Source organism: Scophthalmus maximus, chromosome 18 (genome assembly GCF_022379125.1).
Source record: "Scophthalmus maximus strain ysfricsl-2021 chromosome 18, ASM2237912v1, whole genome shotgun sequence".
Lineage (NCBI taxonomy): Eukaryota > Metazoa > Chordata > Actinopteri > Pleuronectiformes > Scophthalmidae > Scophthalmus > Scophthalmus maximus.
In genome coordinates, this window is record NC_061532.1 from 8887119 (window position 1) to 8905366 (window position 18248).

Genomic DNA, 18248 nt, shown 5'->3' on the forward strand with positions numbered 1-18248 from the left:
AAAAACTCACAATGTGACTATTCTGCATTTTCAAATTCCCCTCTCTGTAAGTAGCCTGGCACCCAGATGCATTCTGGGAGCTCACTTCATTTGCTCTTGCCTTTTGAGTATTAGTCAGGCTGCTCTGTCAGCACTCAGACAGGAGAACGGAGCACTGAGGCAGTCCGATATCGCCATCTGGTGCCCTTTTTCATTTTGTCTTCGTGACCACGTCATCCTCTCCACATGGACAGTCCTCTTTGCAGCCTCAAATGAATCTATGAAGAATTTCTGGTCAGTATTATGTAATAGTTGTTCAAACGGTTTGCTTTAGAAAGTTCTAAATATCAAATTGACTCTTCCATCTCTTTGTGATTCAATCATTTCAAAGTTTTCTGTTTATAATAAATGTATACAGCCACACTTCTGTCATGTGGGTTTTTCCCCCCTCCTGTTTATTAAGAATTTGTATTTGCATATATCGTTGGTTAATCACACACCTAGATCTAGTCTTTAAAAGTTTTGTTTCGCAGCTGTGACTTCAGCAACTACATTTATGTAAGCTGTCAGAGAAAGTCAAACTTTCTTTTTTTTACATAACCAGTTCCCTCTGCCCAGATTCTATTCTTGTCTCCTTTCAATCCATTTAATTATTTTTTTTACCTCTGCTCAACAGGTCCGAACACAAAGTCTCAACCCTACACAGTATGATTCAAATCCACGCCGGCTATCCCTCGTAAATATTAACAACCAAAGAATAATGTTGATGCCAAAACCAAGGGTTAAAATCTTGTTGTCTTAGAAATGAACACATATTCTCTCTCTGTGTGTGTGTGTGTGTGTGTGTGTGTGTGTGTGTGTCAGAGTGATGATTTACGCCTCAGCTTCTTCGCCCACAGACACAAACGAGCTCAGACTGAAACCACGGTGTGAATTGACGTCTGTGTACAATGAGAAGCTACGTTCACTGTGGGCTGAGTGACAATACAGTAAAGTGAATAATCACTCAACGTACAATACACACAGGCACTTAGACAAGTGTCTGGACTCAATGTGATAAAAATCAGTATAATTTTAACCAGTTAAAGTCTGCGAAGATAAGGATATTAGTTGGCATGAAGAGTTTATTGCACTATTGCTGTTATTCAACTATTTATTTGATTTTATAGGTATTCAAAGAATTAACCAAACGAATTTCCAGGTACAATTTATTTTTTTTCTTACATAAATCTCAGACAGTTTTCCATTACAATCCCGCGACTTATCTGCAAAAAATGTTCACTTATTGCCTTGGCTTGATCAGAGTCACCTGTATATCTAATAGTCAACAAGCATGTATTCTTCGTCCTCATACGTAAGATAGCATCTGAGAAAGAGGGATTGATGATGTTGCCGTACGACCTCACCTTGGTGGTGTGTGTAAACCTGGATCTGCCTTAACCTTTCGCTTGAATCTGTGTGCAGGGTTAAAATAATCTTAAAAAGCAGGCGAGACGCGTTTGCAGAAGGACAGAGATGATTGTCAGAGAAGATGAAGGAAAACCAGTTGTCAACCCTCACTGACAGAAAGATTTTTTTTCTTCCTTTGGGACTCTTGCTGAATGTTCTAAATAATATATGCACCTGTGCAGAACCTGTGCATCTGTATGTTAAAGTATACGTGTCTAGTCACAATGTGCATCTACCGAGTTTGCTACTCTATGTGAGAGTGTCACAGGGGAGGCTGCAGCTGTGCAGCTCAAGTGGACATCCTCGAGAAAAGAAAAACAGCGAAAGATAAAAAAAACTCGTCACATATTCACACGCTCTATCTGTGGAAGCCAGGCAGCTGGTAAAGCGGAGGAGGATGAGGAGGCAGAGGAGGTTGCGGTGTCATTTCTGTACCAGTCTCTCTCTTTCTCTCTCTCTCTGTCTCAGCCTCGACGAAGTTCATGGAGTTTCTGCGCAACGTTTTCGAGCTCTGACTCGATGGCTGCCAGGCTTTCAATCTCAGGCTCCTGCAGAGAAAAGGGGAAGACAGCATACATTTATATATGTGTGTGTGTGCACACATATATAACACACACACACACACACAGTTGCCTCTTTTAAACCCACTGTCAAAAGACAAGGGTAAAATGAAGGCTATCCTAGTATAAATAACTTTCTTGGGACGTCCTGCAGGGGGCAGCAGCTGAGCCAGTTTCTATTTTTCTATAGGATTTGAGCTGTTGGAGGGATTCAGCTCACTCAGCAATTATGTTCTTTTAAACTGGACAATACAGTTTATACATTTGCCAAAATGTTGAACTATTCCTTTAAAACTTGAGATGAAAGCAGTGGGAATCTGACCTCTGTCTTTCTACTGGCGCTCCCCTCTTCCTCCAAACCCTTCCTCTCCTCTGGTGCCCTGCTGGCGAGCATCTGCAGCTCCTTCTCCTCTGGACTCCTCTGGGTGTCTCTTTTCTTCTTCTTCTCCTCCCCGTCCTCCGCGAGCTCCTTCGAATGATGTGGCACCTCCTGCTGACCGCTGACATGCTGAGCCTCCTTTCCGCCGGTTTTTTTCTTCAGCTGCAAGCTGTTCTTGCCCCTCTTGGCCCATTGCTTCAGGCTCTCCCTGCTCCCTCTCTTCACATCCTCCTCTTGCTTGTGCGAGAAAAGCGAAGATCTCTTTTTTTGCTCCTCCTCATCTTTCTCACCGAACATCAGCCCTTTTGATTTGCCTCCATGTGCATCTCTCTTTTCATCAGACGCAGCACCTGGAAATATGAGAAATACAAAGTCAGGATGTATATTTTTCTTCTGTTTTCTTACTGAAACACCTCGAACAGACTACCGGTAGAAAACTCTCCACCATCAGCAAGATACCACTTTTTGTAATGAAATGTTTCTTGCCAGCTGGCAGCTCGGCCCACGGCCCCTGCAAGCTGAGCTTTATGGGAATTAAGAGCGTGTCAGGAGCAATCAGAGGGGTTGGCTGAGGCTCCCATTCATAAACCAGGTATGTACATTTCATCGTACGTCACCATCTTAGCTAAAAAAAAGTATAAATTCCATGTGTATCTAAAGCCAGATTTGACTGCAGATTTATTCCAAGAGTGATTTCAGAGATTATGGTGAACGTGAACCAATGTGCCGCAGCTCATTTCAATTGGAGGACGTGGAGATGTTGAATTAATCCTGTTGGAGTGCTGTCAGTGTGCCAGCAATATAGGCCTCGCTCCGCCGTGGGGGGGGGGGGGGGGGGGGGGGGGGGTCTGCATTTCATCTCGTAGATGGAAGCACTTCCATCAATCACCCAGTCCTGTGGTGGCAGGAGGTTTCATCTACAAGGCAGTTTGGTTTTTTTCTTTTTGCACTATGCATATCTTAAGATCCAGCTTGCTGCCTTTGGTCAACTTCAGGCAGCTTTTTAATTTGCTCTGATGTAAAAAAAAAAAATAACGACTGCAACGGTTTATGCGAAAAACAAAAGAGAGAAAAGTTACTCACTTTTCTCAACCTTGGTCATATTTTCTTCCTCTGAATTCTCCTCTGAATTCACTCTCTTCGCTTTACTTCCCTCTTCCTCTTCCTCTTCCTCTTCTTCCTCTTCTTCTCCCTCCCTCTTTTCAGCCTTGCCCTCGCTCCACTCTTCCACAGACTCGGAGACGTGACTTCCTGGGCTCTCTTCATCCTCCCTCTTCAAGTGCACCTCTTTGACGATGTCACCGTCCTCCTGAGACTCTCCGTCTCTCCGTCTCTCACTCTTTTCTCCCTCTCCATCCCTATTTCCTGTCCTTCTCTTCTGGGAGAGGATGGATCGTTCTCCAGGGCCTCCCAAAGCCTCCAACATGGATCGATCTAACAATGGCAAGGGGAAGAAATTTACTTTACTGGCTGGAAAATGATTTTTCAGTGATGTTAAAAGAAAGTGCTTACACAAAAGCACTAGCGTTTATTAGAGGGGGACAATTTGTGTCATAGTTGTCAGATTTGTGTGTTTTTGACTAATGGAGTGAGGTTAGAATTTACATGAGAATTAATAGAATTACATGATTGATTGATTGATCCAATTTATTTCAAATAGCAACATGCCATGATGATCCATCTTTTTCTGCGTTTGCCATTTTAAAAATGAAAAAAATATTTACAGATGAATCAACTACCTGACAGGTGGAATAATAATTGCCAACTATTTTGATAAGCGACTGATTGTTTTGTCATTTTTCAGTCACAAATGCCAAACATTTGACGATGTCATCTTCTTATATGTAAACCTTTGCTACTTTTCTCTGTTTTGTATCATTGTAAACTGAAAAATCTTTGAGTTTTTAATAATTAATTGGATAAAGCAAACAATCTGAAGATTTTAAATTTTTAAAAGACCACACGACGAATTGAAATCAGTGAAAACAATAATTACCAGATTGGTTATTGATGTAAATGACTGTTGGTTGTAATCCTAATTGACTGTATGTTAGCAGGTTAAGTTATCTGCTACTGTGAGAATTAGTGGCAAAAATCAGATCAGCCTGTATTAAGACTAAATATCAGTCACTCAGTGGTAAAAATAATAATTCACCAAATCCACAGAACACAACATAATGAATGAAGAAAGAGAATTTATGAAAAAAATCATTTCTAATGCATCCTTCATTTTCACCCCTAGGCCAGTAGGGGTGAAAATGCTTTCATCATTAACCATTTACTTTTATATAATTAAAAACTGTTTTAATTTTTTTTTACTCAGATTTTTGAGACACAGATAATTACAATTTGCTGTAATGTCAAATGTACAGAGTGTTTATACCCTAACCCCTTTCATAGCACATATTACTGAACTTCTTGTAGCGCTCAGAGGCGACTCGATTAAGCCTGGACATCATAGTTGATAGAGATGCACCTTATTTAGTAGGAATTTTGTCCAAGAGGAGTTCAGTCGAGGGCAACTGGACCTGGTTGTAGATTCCTGAAGACCTTTGACTCATCAAGAAGCCTCTTGGACGAGAGGTGAAACGTCTCCGAGAATCTAAAACCAGTTCCAGTTGCCCTCGATCCAACTCTGCTTGGACAACCGTGACCTGGGTGACTAAGAATCTTCATGGATCATTTTTTGACATTGTTCTTTCCTCGCTGCTTCTCCACTGTCTGCCCGGTGTACTTTTAGGTGGAAGGAAATCAGCGAGCATGACCTGATTCTGTCCACAGAAAAGAAGCATCTACTTTAAATCCACCTCAACACTTCTCCACTCTTTGTCAGCAGCGTTTCACTGACAATAGAAAACAGGGGGGGTGTTGACATTTTTGTTTGTGCATTGTAAGATGTTTATTATGCCTCCTGTCTCAAAATGGAAGTGACTGAAATGTTGTTTAGCTGTGATAAGGAATAAACAGCACAACAATTCACCCGACTCTCTTGTGCAGGACGGTTTCCCCATGAAATCAGTGCTATTGAATAAAAACTCACCGGAAGCGTCGCCTGGAGTCGGAGGAGTTTCTGTCACCGGGTCGAGCGGCGCAGCAGCGTCTCTCTGCAGCTGAGCTCTCTCTTGGCCCCCTGAAATTTCAAAAAAAACCGTTCCAGCGTTCCGTCCGTGCGTTCACACACATGTAGACAAACACGCTCGACGCACGAACAGTGTGCGAGATCCGTGACTCACCTTGAACAGCGATCTCCTGCAGCTCCTTCAGAAAGTTATGACGGCGAAGGATAGTGACAAGCCTGTCATCTGCGCACACACACACACACACACACACACACACACACACACACACACACACACACACACACACACACACACACACACAAACGGGCACATTAAAATGCATAAATACTTGGCCCGAGAAAGGAAAGAACAGATAAAAGACAATGAAATCATCCCGCAGATCGGTACAACACAGGTATATACATCCCTCTCCCCTTCAATTTTTCTCAGGACTCAGCAGTTTGCTTCAGTGGCTGGTCAGAGCTAATTGCCCTGAAATTTACTGCTTTCAAAGCAAGAGGACAATTAATCATTTGGCCCACAGAGAGCCCCCCCCCACACACACACACACACACACACCCTGCGGTGAATTACAGCAGCAGAGAGAACTGGACTTTCTGCTGACCCACAAATGGCACCGCGTACTGGGGCATTAAAAAGGGACAATAACTGTACTGTAGTGCTCTAATATGAGTCTGTGATGTTTTTGTTTTTTTCCTGCCCTCATCTTTCTCTCTCTCTTTTCTTTCCATCCGTGGCCGTGTCTCCTCTTTCCTCCCTCTCTTTTAATCCCTCTGGTGGTTTACAGTTTCCCTCCATCGCAGCGCCCGCTCGGTGACAAACGCTCAGAGAGTAGTGCTCTAGTGCTGATTGATTTTATTTTATTTTTGCACGACAAGGACAGCATCAAGGTAATACAATGACGTGTAACTGAATAGTCTTTTACTGAGTGCTGGTGACCCCGCTGTATGTAACACTCTGCAGCAGGGTTTTTACCCAGCAGACACTGCATCCATCCATTAACCTTATGATGTGGGCCCCCTGCTGCATCATGCAGATGGAAAAGGAGAGTCAGTAATGGCTCTGTAGAACTACAGGGGTTCTTATCTTAGGGCGTTAACACAAAGTGAGCCGTGAGTAAACAAACCACCAAACCGCTAATTAGTCGAAGCATGATGACGATGGTGATGATGAGGATCATGATGAAGATGAACACATTCGAAGATTCAACAACTTGACCCCAATCCCCTGTGCTGCAGTTGCAGATTTGTGTTTATCAAATCACTGAGATGATGATCATTGAAGGATTACTTACTCGCCAAATACAAAGGAAGAAGTGAGTACTTGACCCAAATCTAGAACGGAAGTTTTGGTATTGACGGACAATATTTTGAATGTTACAAATGCAAGATGCTCAAGCTGGAAAATAAAGCGTGTCGGTAAGTTATCGATGTCTGCTGGACATGATTGATTTTAAAGGCTGCAACTCAGATAAGTGGCACAGTATTGTATTTAATGTTTGTAGTTTTGTCACATGAAAGGAGACGTGAAGAAGATGACGATTGTTTCCCAAAATGCTATGTGCATAAATGCTGAAAATCTCAACGGTAGACAGTCGCTGATGCATTTGCTCAAAGACATTGTGACATTTGATGATGAAGGAATTGCCTAGCTGGTGTGGGTGGTTGTAACATAACAAGAATTGTTGGCATACAACACAAAATATATGTGCTGTATCATATCGGAGGACGGAGTATAAGCACTTAATGAGATGTCATTTCCCAGTTGTCTTCCTGTGGGATTTGCTCACCAGTCTTCAGCAGGACCAAACACTCCTGACTGACAGGCAGAGGGCGGGGCCTCGACAGCACGTCTGCCAACGCCTCCACAATACATTTCATCACCTGTGGATGAAGACAGTGCAGAAAAAGGTTCAAAAATCTTTACTGAGACATCCTGACATTTGCCCGATTAGAGATCTTCTATGAAAATATTTTAAATACATGTTAATTTAGCTGTTTTAACTGTCCCCTTAAAGGGGTCAGTGAAATACTCTAAGCTATAGGCTAGATGGGAATAAGTTTTCCTCTGCCTCTCTAACTCAGACCACTAAAAGTAAACCTTCCCCTCAGATGAGAGATCAATAGCATTTCAATTCCCATTGTGCGTCCAATGTCAAGCCAATCCCACGTCTGATCATTTTTGGCTTCTTTTTTTTTGTTCCGCCCTGCTTCTGTGTGCCAGATCTCTGGAAGTCGCTCAGTCACATTTCTCACTCACATCTTCCCTTTATATCCTCCTCTCCCCCAATCCGTTTCTAGAAACTATACTCTCTCTTTCTCTCTCGATCACAAACACGCACGCACGCACACACGCACGCACGCACGTTTAAACAGCTACCCTTGTTAGGACATTACATTGACTTCCCTTCATTGTGGACAGCCTAATTCACACACTATCCTAACCTTAACCAGGACCTTACAAATGACCTTTTGGTCTCGACAAGGCCGATATTTACACACCGGAAACAAAATCTCTCTCTCTCTCTGGAGAAATGGATCCAGCAAAACCAAATCATGAAGGTCAAGGTTCTCCGTTTGCTCTCGGTAATGGTATCTATTGATTTTAACGAAGGTCGCCCTGAGATGGCTCCCAACGGAGGAGGTTCTGAAACGAGTTAGATTGCTTGGACGGAGCATTTTGCCACCACTGCTTCCCCTTCTGAGCGTGGTGAACCCAGTAAAGAGGAGGACTTGACCCACTGTGATGAAGCTGTGACTGGTGCAATTTGAATACTCTTGCAGTATAGATTCAACTGCTGCAGGGTTGTGTACAAAAATATACCAAGGGGAGGGTTTTAATGACATGCCTATGACTGTACTGTAATAATACTATTAGTACAAATACAAACGATAGTACTATAATAATAATAATAATAATAATAATAATAATACGCATTTTACCTGTACGTCCTCATTCTCCAGCTGACTTGAAGTCACTGGCAATGACAGAACTGCAAAAGAAGCAAGAAAAGCAAAACACGTATCAGACTGTTTTTATTTCTTATTTCAATAAACGTTAAAGTTCTTCTGTTGTGATCTCTCTCTCTCTCTCTCTCTCAGGGAGTGTGTTGCCAGTGATCGCTGTCTGTTTTTTTCCAGTGGCAGGGACTAAATGTGCCGGAGGTGCAGGTGAAATCCTCTGCGTCTCGCTCCGTTGCTCTGCAGCTGAAGATGTGTTTGGCGCCGCTGTCCTTGGTGCTGAACCCGGGCTGCCACATCCCTTTACGCACATCACACCCCGGACGAAGCCGAAGCATCATCGGCTACTGTAACTTCAGGCCGAGTGTGTGTGTGTGTGTGTGTGTGTGTGTGTGTGTGTGTGTGTGTGTGCGTGTGTGTGTGTGTGTGTGTGTCTCTTACCGCAGTTGGCCAGCATCGTCAAAACGAGCAGTCCTCTCCCGATCATCTTTGGAGACGCGGCGCGCGGAGCTCTCCAGGAATAGGAAGAAAAACAGAATTAGCGGAGCTTTAATTCAGAAAAGGTTTCGTTGGGAAGGAAGGTCCGGCTGGTTACGGACGCATTCTGGAACGAGAGACTTGGCCGCGTTTCTGGAGAGCTTCAAAAAAAAGAATGAAAATAAAATAAAAGATCTCCCGCATGCGTCGGTGAACCGGGAGCTTGCGTCCTCTCCACCAACCCCTCGCCGAGGACAGCGCCCGCCTTTTATAGGACAGCGGTGGCGAGAGGAAGTGACGTCATCCCGCGACGAGCATCACCATCGTACCTGATCGCACCTCGGCGCTCGTCAGGGCGTGGACATCTCTCAGGCACCTCGCAGGAAGTGGACATCTCTCGGGCACCTCGCAGGAAGTGGACATCTCTCAGGCACCTCGCAGGAAGTGGACATCTCTCAGGCACTTCGCAGGAAGTGGACATCTCTCAGGCACCTCGCAGGAAGTGGACATCTCTCGGGCACCTCGCAGGAAGTGGACATCTCTCAGGCACCTCGCAGGAAGTGGACATCTCTCAGGCACTTCGCAGGAAGTGGACATCTCTCAGGCACCTCGCAGGAAGTGGACATCTCTCAGGCACCTCGCAGGAAGTGGACATCTCTCAGGCACCTCGCAGGAAGTGGACATCTCTCAGACACCTCGCAGGAAGTGGACATCTCTCGGGCACCTCGCAGGAAGTGGACATCTCTCGGGCACCTCGCAGGAAGTGGACATCTCTCGGGCACCTCGCAGGGCATGGACATCTCTCGGGCACCTCGCAGGAAGTGGACATCTCTCGGGCACCTCGCAGGAGGTGGACATCTCTCGGGCACCTCGCAGGAAGTGGACATCTCTCGGGCACCTCGCAGGAAGTGGACATCTCTCGGGCACCTCGCAGGAAGTGGACACCTCTCGGGCACCTCGCAGGAAGTTGATTCGATTTGATTTGGAATTTTACACGAGTTTTGAGCCAACACACCAGCTGGCATGAGACATGCAGAGAAGTATGCTGTGGTGCCATTTCCTATATGAAATAAAAGATAAAACAAGACCAACCAATAGCAAAGGCTATAGAAAGCATTCTTTTAGAAATTGAATCAAACAGGCCTCATTTTGCGAATGAATGCACAGACCGCGTCTCTCCATCACATTGTGTCCTGGGGACGGAGCTGTATCATCACACTGTATCCACTGATCATGTCTCTTGACGACGGGGATGTGTTGCTAGGTGACAGTTTATTGAAAATTACTGCTGTCATTGTTGTTGCGGTGGCCACTTTGATCATGTGAGCAGGTGGACTGAATAGGAGGGGGTTGGGTTTTTTTTAAAAGAGAGAAAGACATTTTTCATAACCCGGGACATTTCCCCTTCTGCTGAGCAGACAAGAGAGAAACACATGTTAGGTTGGGTATTACATAACATTCAATATACAGTAGATCTTCAATTATGCAGATGCTGAGAAGCATAAATGTTAGTGAGGTTACAAAACATATACGTCCCACACAATCATGAGCAGGTGCAGGACGTATCATGAATCCCTGTTGCTCGCCTAAAAGAAAAGATCAAGTCACTATGAGTTGGCGTGATTAGTTACTGTGGCGAAGAGTTATGCCACAGATTTAACTGGAATTCTGCTCCATATAGGAAAAGGGCATTCGGGACTCATGGACCCAGGGTCAGCCTCGAGCCCCGTGGTGGCAGATATGTGAAGGATCTGCTTTGGTCCCGAAACAAATCAGGAAAACTGTCATGATGTGAAAAAGGGAGAAGATAAAATGTGTATTCACGTTGTGCCAGGAATCTGATTGTGACATTAGTAAAGATTGTTTTTGGTTCATTTTTTGGGGCCATGCAGTTTTTATGAATGAAGTAAGTGTGAGTTGATCATAATTAACTGTCTAATCACACAAACCCATAGTCACGTTTCAAAACGTCTTAATGGTGAACAACAGGGACTCGCGAGACTGTTCAGGCTGAATTATTTCATTATTCTTTCTTACTTAACTCATCAAATGACTCACTGAATTAAAAATCCCCTTAATCAAACTAAACAAGTGATGCACTGTTGAGTTGTTTGTTCTGCAACAACATGAAGCTCTTTATGAGGAACAGGGTCATTGTTATGTAAGTCCGACCGCCATATGGTACATCCTCCAACTGTTTGTTCTCTTTCTCCTCATCGGAGACCCGGGGGCACACGGGCTCACGGGCTCATCTCGTCTTTTCATTTGCTACTGACACATTCATTAAAAAGACATAACGACAGACAAAGGGGTTTCCGCGGTGCGGGCTCGGACTGTTTGCCGTTTCGAATTTCCTACCGCACCGTCCGCCGAGATCCCAAAGATCTCATTATGCTTTGCGGGGAGACAATAAAGGGCCAATTTGCGTCAGAGCCGGCTCCATATTTGTCCCGTGTAAACCGGCAACGGCCTTGTTTAAACGCGAGGAGGGTATTTTCTTTGAATGCAACAATAGGGTCGTTATGAGGACTGACTGAAGTTCAGCCTGTAGCGACATCCGAGAGGTGGTAGAACATGGGGACAGGAAATACAGATTTTACACATGTTTTTTTAACTAAAAATACTTACTTAGTGCTAATATTTAAAAAAAAAATCCTTTTGATCTACTAGGGTTTCTTTCCCCTTGAAAATATTTGAACTAAATAAAGACAATGAAAAGAGGCCTCTCCCATTCAAAGGTGCCTGCATTAGACATGTTGACCGTGAAACAAGGTTTTGGAAAAAAACGTCCTATTGTGCTCCATATAATTCAAGCCAGCCAAGCTCATCACACACTGCTTCCATTATCCATTCGAGAGCTAAATTAACATTTCTAAGCGACCCAAAGTAGCCTGAGACGAGCTTAATATAGCTTCCACCTGCCCAGGTAGTTACACTGCTTACACAGTCAATACATGATGTACTGTTCGCTCTGTTTAACCAGGGAGCGGATGAACAGGGGAGTCGATCAAATATCACAGCTTCTTATGCTGAATATTTTTTTTGGTGTACAGATAAAAACAACAACAACAACGACTCTGCTGCTCAGCATTCAGGCACAACATTCAGCGTGTGTTTCTCTCACTGCGGCGTCTGACTTTGCCTCTCCCTTTGCTCAGTGCGTACAAACGCAGGTCGCGGAGGGACCGAGGAGCAGAAGTGGGCCAGCAGCAGCCTGCAGACCTGAGGAACAGCCGCGTGACTAAACCGTCTGCGGGTTTGAAAAGTCACAGCTCTCCCCGGAAGGTCTGCGGAGGGTAAGACGGACGACAAACTCTTTTCGACTTTTTAAAACTGCTTTTCGTTGAGCTGATCCGGGCCCTTCGCCCTCTGTGCGTTCACACATACAGACTGTGTGTGTTACAGTAAACGAGGTGAACTAAGTCAACCTCCTATTTCAATACATGTGAATGTGATGATTGATGCAATGTGTCACTTCTGTCTTAAAGCTTCTAAGGCTTCCATCGCCAGTGCAACAAAGTAATTGAACATAATGCACCTTGGCAATATCACAAAGGTTTCTGTCTTGCTACTGAGACAGAGAGTAAGTATCCAAGAAAACACTTTCATGGATTAAACATACACTCACTTCACTTTTGGGCAAAGTCGAATTAGTTTAATGTTTTATGTATGAATGTATAAATGTCACGTGAACAATGCAAGAAAATCATAACTTGTTCTTTTTGACTGATTACAACATCTGCATTTAATATTTATCGAGTGATACGGTAAAGTTAAATCTGCACCGGGCGAGACACCTGCAGTAGATTATTATGATTATAAGTGTGGAATGAAACATGGATCATTCTCCCGTTCCCGCAGTTTGTGTAAGCGATACTGTAAATCATCCGGGTGCAGTCATGTTAGATTCAAATTTAAAAAGCAAAATAGAAAACTTTCTACTAAAAAGCCGCTGAACAACAACAAGTAAAAACTCTTCACTCCATCTGCGTCTAAGAATGAAATATTTAGGATGCAGGATTCACTGGCACAGTATCTACAGGGACTTTTTCCAGATCTCAAACACTGCAGTCGTTTCTCTGTGCTGGTTTTCGGGGCCACAGACATGCAATGTTGCAAAGAGCGGCCCACTGACTCTCCTCTGCATGTGAGCCACTGTGGGCGATCACCTGGACAGTGGAGCAGAGACGTGCACATGACAAGAGCCAAGTGGATGTCACACAAGTCCAAGACGTCCAAAACCCACAAGTAGCGAGAGCAGCAAGACGACTGATGACTGAGGAAGAGGCCGGCCAGACCTGGCTGCAATTGGTCGTGTGAAGATGTACGGGTGCTCCTGCAGAGGGACACAGACAAGATGGGATGCTGTAATGACTTTGTGTTGTCAATCTTAGAGCCTGTTAGGGATCGTAAGCTGTTTAATTACACACCAATAGGGACCATTGTCCAGAGTATGACATGGATTTTACATTTGATTTACAATCATCTGATTTTCATACATTTCACTGTATGAAAGTCAGCCAACCAATATTTTATTCATTCAAATTTATTTAATGATCTCCCTCTTGGTCTTGTTTAATATTGTCAGGGACGGTTGTGAAAAATATTTGTTGGTGTGTTTGAGATTTTCTGACAACTGCGACAGACACAAACCCAGAAGGCAGATGATGAGCAAACACGTAGAGACATAGTGAAAATTAGAGAGTGAAATTTAGCAATTTCATAATTAAGATTTTTAACACACTGAAACAGTCCTAGAAGTTTGAACTTCACCAACAGACAAAGATCTCAGAATAGACCCCGAGAGCAACTGCATTCGCATGAGGGCAATACCATATTTTCCACAAAACCATAATGGCAATAAACCGACACGCTCCTGAAAATCATTCAGAACACTCTAATCTAATATTTCCCATTAACAATAGAGATCAGCTGGTGTTTGTTAGGTTTAGCTGCCATTCACAAATGCACATAACCTTTTCAGGTTGATGACGCAGGCGACACGCTGCACCGGTGTCGTAACGCCACTGAGACACCAGGACCTGTCTTACCCTCGGTGGACAGATGAGACTGATGGGGTCGGAGAAACTGCTCACGATCATCTTCCCTCCCTCAGGCTGAAACTGGGAACAGGAGACGGAGAGATGAGGAGAGATTAATTTAGGGAAACACAATGAACTATACTGACAAAAAAGTACTACTATTGCTACAAATGTACTACTGTACATATATTTTCTACGGGCTGATTGTTGACATTTTGACCTCTTGCCATTCAGTTAAACACAAGCAGTGGAAGTCAGTGTTCACCATGTTGTTCCACAGTCCCTTGGCCAGCTCCTCGTGTCCCTTAATGGTGAAGTGGAAGCAGTCGTGAGTGAAGAAGGTCATGTCGATCTTCCCGTTCTGCTCAGGGAGAAAAAAACACACACACACACACCGGTGAGGTTTTGCTGGGTTTCGTGTTGCTGGGCGAGACGAGACTTCTCTCTCTCTCTCTCTCATTTTCAGCCTCCTGTTAACAAAGGCAGACGCCACAGCCTGTCACACTCGAGATCCGAACGATTCATCCCCCGAAAAGCAGACACGTCTCTGCTGTGTCGATCATGTTCGTGGCAGATTACCGGGAGGCGGGGAGGGTCGGCGTGTTTGAGGAACGGCTGGAGAACAACAGCGAAGTCGTCCCTGAAGAAACGGTCGCTGTCCAGCAGCTCCTCCAGTCTTTTCTACGGATTGGACGTAACATGACAATCAAATGATCCGGCGCTTTCATTTCTGAAGACAAACATGATAATTACTTGCAGACCACTGTGAATGTGTGATGAACATTGTACATTCCAATGTTTGATTCATAAGGGATAAGAAGCTCAACAGACTCCACGGATTTAATGAAGTTGAAGATATAAACTGTACCTGGAACTCCAGATTGACCTCCACCAGCTCCCGTAGTTCTGGAGACCTGGCGACTGGCTCGATCAGGCACGAACAGAAAGACCTGAATCAGAGTTCAAAACAAAACGAAGGAGCAGAAATTTGAATTAATCAGGATTTGAACTTAAAACATAAGACATAGAAAAAAAATCAAATTATACATATAAACTGTACATCTTCTGCAAGGATCATGTTGGAAACATGTTTAAGATGTATAAAATATTTCGACTACTTTAAAATTCATAGCAATTCATCTACTTCTAAGTTTCCCCTTTTCAGCTCTTTTATTTCGTGTCCTTCTTCACTAAAGGTCAATTCTCAGTGTTTGTGTACTTGACCTTTCAGGTACATTCTGATGTCATCAAATCTTGCACAAAGGCATAAATGTCAAACGGAGCAAATAGACACTTCAAACATCCAAATGAGGTAAAAGTAAATAAGCATAACATATTCCTTAATGTTCATGTCGAGGCGGAGAGGCTCACCGCTGCAGCAGGCACCCGGGGGTGGGCTTCTGCACCTCCCTCAGCGTCTGCATGGGCAGGATCTGAACCACGTTCACGATCATACGAGGCACCTGAAGCACAACATGAAGGAGAGGGCGTGTACAGTACATCCCTGAAATTAGGAAGCTATCCAAATACAGTCTTTTTCTTCTTTTTTTTTTTACCTCATTCATAAGCATTTCCAAGGAGACGGTCATATAGTGAATGAAGTTGTCCACTGAGAAAAGAGCCTGTGAAGAGACGTGGCGACGCTGCAGAGATTAGTTACATTCTATCAAACAACTTCCCTGCTGAACTCAACTCGGCATGCAGTACAAAAGAGAAGGAGACCTTGTCTTTGCAGTAATCGCAGATGTCATTCATGCCCATGAGAATGGTCAAAAGCTTCCAGTCCTCCTCGAAGTTCAGACCCTGAACAGAGAGACCACAGAGGGCTCAAAACAAAACAGGTTCAGGGGGACGTTCCCGCTGTAGGATATTTCAGTTGCCAAAGAAAATAAACTTCTCCCTCTAGCAACACTGTGCTGTTACATTTGAGGGGGAAACCGGGGGCAGTACCGTACCTCATAACTTCTCAGTGTGTCAATCAAATATCTCGTCTGGCCGGGGAGATTGCTAGAAGGAAAACAGAAGCAACGAGGATTCACAAAAAAGAAACTTAAGATACTCCTGTAGAAGATTTTCAGTTCGTGACATAAAAGTGAAAAATGATCTCTCTGGAGGAGGAGGGATGTTTTCATTCGTTTCCTAATCACTGCAGGTCACTTTAATCCCAAAGTTCATCCCAGTGACGAGGCCTTACAAGGTGTTGTGTCCAGTCACGGCCAGGTTGAAGCCCGTTGCACTGATGTGAGCCTGCATCCCATGCACCGTCTTGCCGGGAGCTGCGCCAACCAGATTGGGATTGAAAAGCTTGATGATGTCTAAAAACACACATTTGGAAACAAATAAATACATGAAGAAAACATATTGTGTTTTCTCTTTGGTCGTCTGTGGGTTCAGGTGGAGCGGAAAAATGTGATTATAAAACATCTTACTTGCCAAAGTAATGACATCCTGAAATGATCCGTAGCCGCCGATACTGTAGGAAAACAATATATATATTACAACCAAGTATTTACATTCATTTGTAGCTGGTGAACAGAAAAAAATTGCATCTTTTGAAACAATTTCAACTAACAAAACTATCTATTGAAAACTGAGTATCAATTATATGATGCGGTGTCTGCATGCGGGACAGAGGTACAGGCTTCACACATATATAGAGACGTATCTGTCACCTCCACGACACCTGACGGAACTCGGTAGGAATCCCGAGGACAGTGGTGGCGTTTGCACCTATGGCTGTCTGCAAAAGAAATACACACCCTCTGAGAAAAAAAACATATATTTATATATAACAAATGTCCATCCTCCACCTTGCTTCCATTTCAAACTCATTCCACAAATTATGTGACTGTTACTTTGAGCGAGTCAGCGAATTTGTTTGCTAGTGTATTACTAGTGTATCTTAGAAAGTCAACAAAATACCACCTACTGTCAGAGAATCCCCCAAGGCAGCGATGACTTTGATATCTGCCGCCTTCACATATTCAACTGCACCAAAGGGTGGGAAGGAGGGATGGAGATGGGGAGAGAAAGAAGGAGCGAGTCAGTCGAATCGGGCGTCGCAACACGTACAGTAGACGAGAGATCGATTTGAATGTGGATTGTGACGGGGGCCGACCTGATGAGGGGACAGAGGGAGAGGGGCTCATGTCCGGGCACTGGAACACAGGATGCTTGAAGCTCACTGGTCGAGTTTTCTCCGGAAACTCCTGAAGAAATAAAAATGGTCAATTATGTCCATCATTTTAGCAGATGATTAAATGCTGTACATTATAGAAGTCGCAGCTGTGAAGCAAATCTATCTTGGCCTTTGTTTCTTCCTTTCAGGATTAAAAACAAACAAACAACAACAACCCTGTGTTGCTCGTGTCTTTAGTGTGTGTGCTGTGCTTGTTCTGCACATACTCAGGATGCCTCCACGTGCTTTTGGTCAGTGGTCCCCCTCCTGGGACTCTGCCTCTTATCTTTCAAAGTAGGTTACCAACTGTCACGCTAATTGTTTTGAAGTTTTCATTTTGTACAGTTGTGCTTTTTTTTCTTCTTCTAAATAATAAATAAATGGGTCAATCAGGGCCTTTTGGTCACGAGTTGAGCACACTCAATGAAGTTTAACTGAAGCACAAAACTGAATCAGCTGACAAGATGTCCTGAGAATTAGATTTTTTCATTGTTTAAAGATACCATATTCATGTCCAGTGATAAAACCAGGAGTCAACAGTACAGTACCTTGGTGAGGGCCTCCTTGCTGTAGTGTCGTATCCCCTGCTCATACTCCCACCACCAGTCATTGCCTTAGAGAGACAGATTATTTCCAGTGGCCATTTCAGACTTTTCAAATGACCCCACAAATCAACACTTTTCAATTTCAATTTAACATACTTTTCCTTTGACATCATTCACAGGACAAAAACAGGTTCCCGGCCAGTCTGAACTTTGGTTGTCCATATTTGTACTAAACCTAAATGTTGATTTGAAACTTAAATCCCAAAATAAAGGGAACTAGTCTGAAAAAAAAAAAAGGGCCCCTTGTCAGAGGCTGCTGTAACAATAAATATAGGCACACTGCCTCACGTGTGCTCTGCCCCCATGCTTGTTCTAGCACTTACCTTTGACAGTGCAGGACACGAGCACACATGTTGCCACGGCGATGCAGAGCCGCTCCATCGCAGTGTTGCAGGCCAGTCAATGGGTCGCCCCTACGCACTGCACAATGTGATGCTCGTTTTTTGTCATTTTTGTCTCGCCCACACTCCAGCGCTGAGTGACAACCTGCCGATCCAGTGACGCCCGGCTTGACACAATACCTTGTGTTGCGTTTCTTT

At 44.0% G+C, this 18248-nt stretch overlaps 2 protein-coding genes across 2 annotated transcripts; both read right to left on the reverse strand.

Moving 5' to 3' along the window:
- Window positions 1–1173: 1173 nt before the first annotated feature.
- chga (chromogranin A) lies at window positions 1174–9168 on the reverse strand. Its single transcript, XM_035617773.2, has 8 exons — window positions 8849–9168; window positions 8390–8439; window positions 7237–7330; window positions 5601–5669; window positions 5408–5497; window positions 3451–3801; window positions 2311–2717; window positions 1174–1976 (listed from the first exon to the last, which is right to left on the reverse strand). The coding sequence occupies exons 1-8, from the start codon at window positions 8892–8894 to the stop codon at window positions 1893–1895; spliced, it is 1191 nt and encodes a 396-aa protein (XP_035473666.2). The 5' UTR covers window positions 8895–9168; the 3' UTR covers window positions 1174–1892.
- A 3258-nt stretch (window positions 9169–12426) lies between these two features.
- si:dkey-177p2.18 (phospholipase B1, membrane-associated) lies at window positions 12427–18180 on the reverse strand. The gene is made up of 16 exons (XM_035617772.2): window positions 18033–18180; window positions 17653–17717; window positions 17045–17135; window positions 16856–16914; window positions 16599–16666; window positions 16356–16399; window positions 16121–16241; window positions 15882–15933; window positions 15649–15729; window positions 15483–15548; window positions 15298–15389; window positions 14795–14876; window positions 14506–14607; window positions 14192–14287; window positions 13936–14007; window positions 12427–13220 (listed from the first exon to the last, which is right to left on the reverse strand). Exons 1-16 carry the CDS (start codon window positions 18088–18090, stop codon window positions 13101–13103), a joined length of 1269 nt encoding a protein of 422 aa, XP_035473665.1. The 5' UTR covers window positions 18091–18180; the 3' UTR covers window positions 12427–13100.
- Between the last annotated feature and the right edge of the window lie 68 nt (window positions 18181–18248).